At 42.6% G+C, this 1,337-nt stretch overlaps 1 protein-coding gene across 2 annotated transcripts in view; it reads left to right on the top strand.

Moving 5' to 3' along the window:
* BFAR (bifunctional apoptosis regulator) overlaps positions 1-1,337 on the top strand; it is a 48,971-nt gene that overhangs the window by 32,570 nt on the left and 15,064 nt on the right. For both annotated transcript variants that reach the window (XM_011956018.1, XM_011956019.1), the window contains exon 5: positions 836-980. In XM_011956018.1, coding sequence (XP_011811408.1) covers positions 836-980 — 145 coding nt within the window. The remainder of the gene's footprint in view (positions 1-835; positions 981-1,337) is intronic.

Below are 1,337 nucleotides of genomic sequence, written 5' to 3'. Positions count from 1 at the left end.
CTCGCCCAGCTAGTTTTTTTTTTGTATTTTAGTAGAGACGGGGTTTCATCGTGTTAGCCAGGATGGTCTCGATCTCCTGACCTTGTGATCCACCCGTCTCGGCCTCCCAAGGTGCTGGGATTACAGGCTTGAGCCACCGCGCCCGGCCACACACAGTTTTAAAAATAGAGTAATACGTGAGAGATCAGAGCATATAACTGAAAGATCAAAGGCTTAGGAACAAAACAGACCTAGGAATGCCTTGGGAAGGTCACCTTATTTCTCTTAGTGAGTTTTCTTTTCTTTTTTTTTTTTTTTGAGATGCAGTCTCACTCTTCACCTGGGCTGGAGGCTGGAGTGCAGTGGCAAGATCTTAGCTCACTGCAACCTCCGCCTCCCAGGTTCAAGCAATTCTCATGCCTCAGCCTCCCAAGTACCTGGGATTACAGGTGTGCATTAATTTTTGTACTTTTAATAGAGACGTGGTTTTACCATGTTGGCCAGGCTGGTGTTAAACACCTGATTTCAGGTGATCTGCCAGCCTCAGCCTCCCAAAGAGCTGGGATTATAAGCATGAGCCACCGCATCCAGCGAAAGCGAGTTTTCTGATCTACAAAAGCAGCAAAATGCCACCTACCCTGAATGATTGTTATACGGATCAGTGATGACTTATGAAAGTATTTACAGATAGTCACTGGTAAATAGTAAGCATTCAATTATTTGCTGCCATTGATGTTGTTAAATGTGAAATGTCTCAAGCCTACAGTATTTATGTTGATAAGATGGAACTCTTGAGTGTAGAGAGTTTGCTTCCAGTATATAATCGCAAAATAAATCTCCTCCTATCCCTCCACAGGTTGCTTTTAACTTTGACAGAGGAAGAATTTTCCAAGATGCCATATACCATAGAAAACAGCAGCCACAGGAGAGCCATCCTCATGGAGCTAGAACGTGTCAAAGCATTAGGCATGAAGCCCCCCCAGAATCTCTGGGAATATAAGGTAAACACTTTAATGGGGTTTTTTTTTGTAGTTTTGTTTTCTTTTTTTTGCTTTTTATTTTTATATTTTGTTAATTTGTTTTTTAATTTCAGGATTTTCTTTATTATTTTTGACTGTTTATTTAGTTATTTATTTATTTTATTTTGAGACACAGTCCTGCTCTGTCGCCCAGGCTGGAGTGCAGTGGCACAATCTCAGCTCAGTGCAACCTCTGCCTCCCAGGTTCAAGTGATTCTCCTACCTGAGCCTCCAGAGTAGCTGGGATTACCCCACCCAGCTAATTCTTTCTTTCCTTCCTTCCTTCCTTCCTTCCTTCCTTCCTTCCTTCCTTCCTTCCTTCCTTCCTTCCTTCCTTCC

The sequence above is a fragment of the Colobus angolensis genome, unplaced genomic scaffold (genome assembly GCF_000951035.1).
Source record: "Colobus angolensis palliatus isolate OR3802 unplaced genomic scaffold, Cang.pa_1.0 Scaffold407, whole genome shotgun sequence".
In the NCBI taxonomy this organism is placed as follows: domain Eukaryota; kingdom Metazoa; phylum Chordata; class Mammalia; order Primates; family Cercopithecidae; genus Colobus; species Colobus angolensis.
Note: the sequence above shows the minus strand (reverse complement) of the source record. Positions and strands in the feature narration are given on the sequence as shown.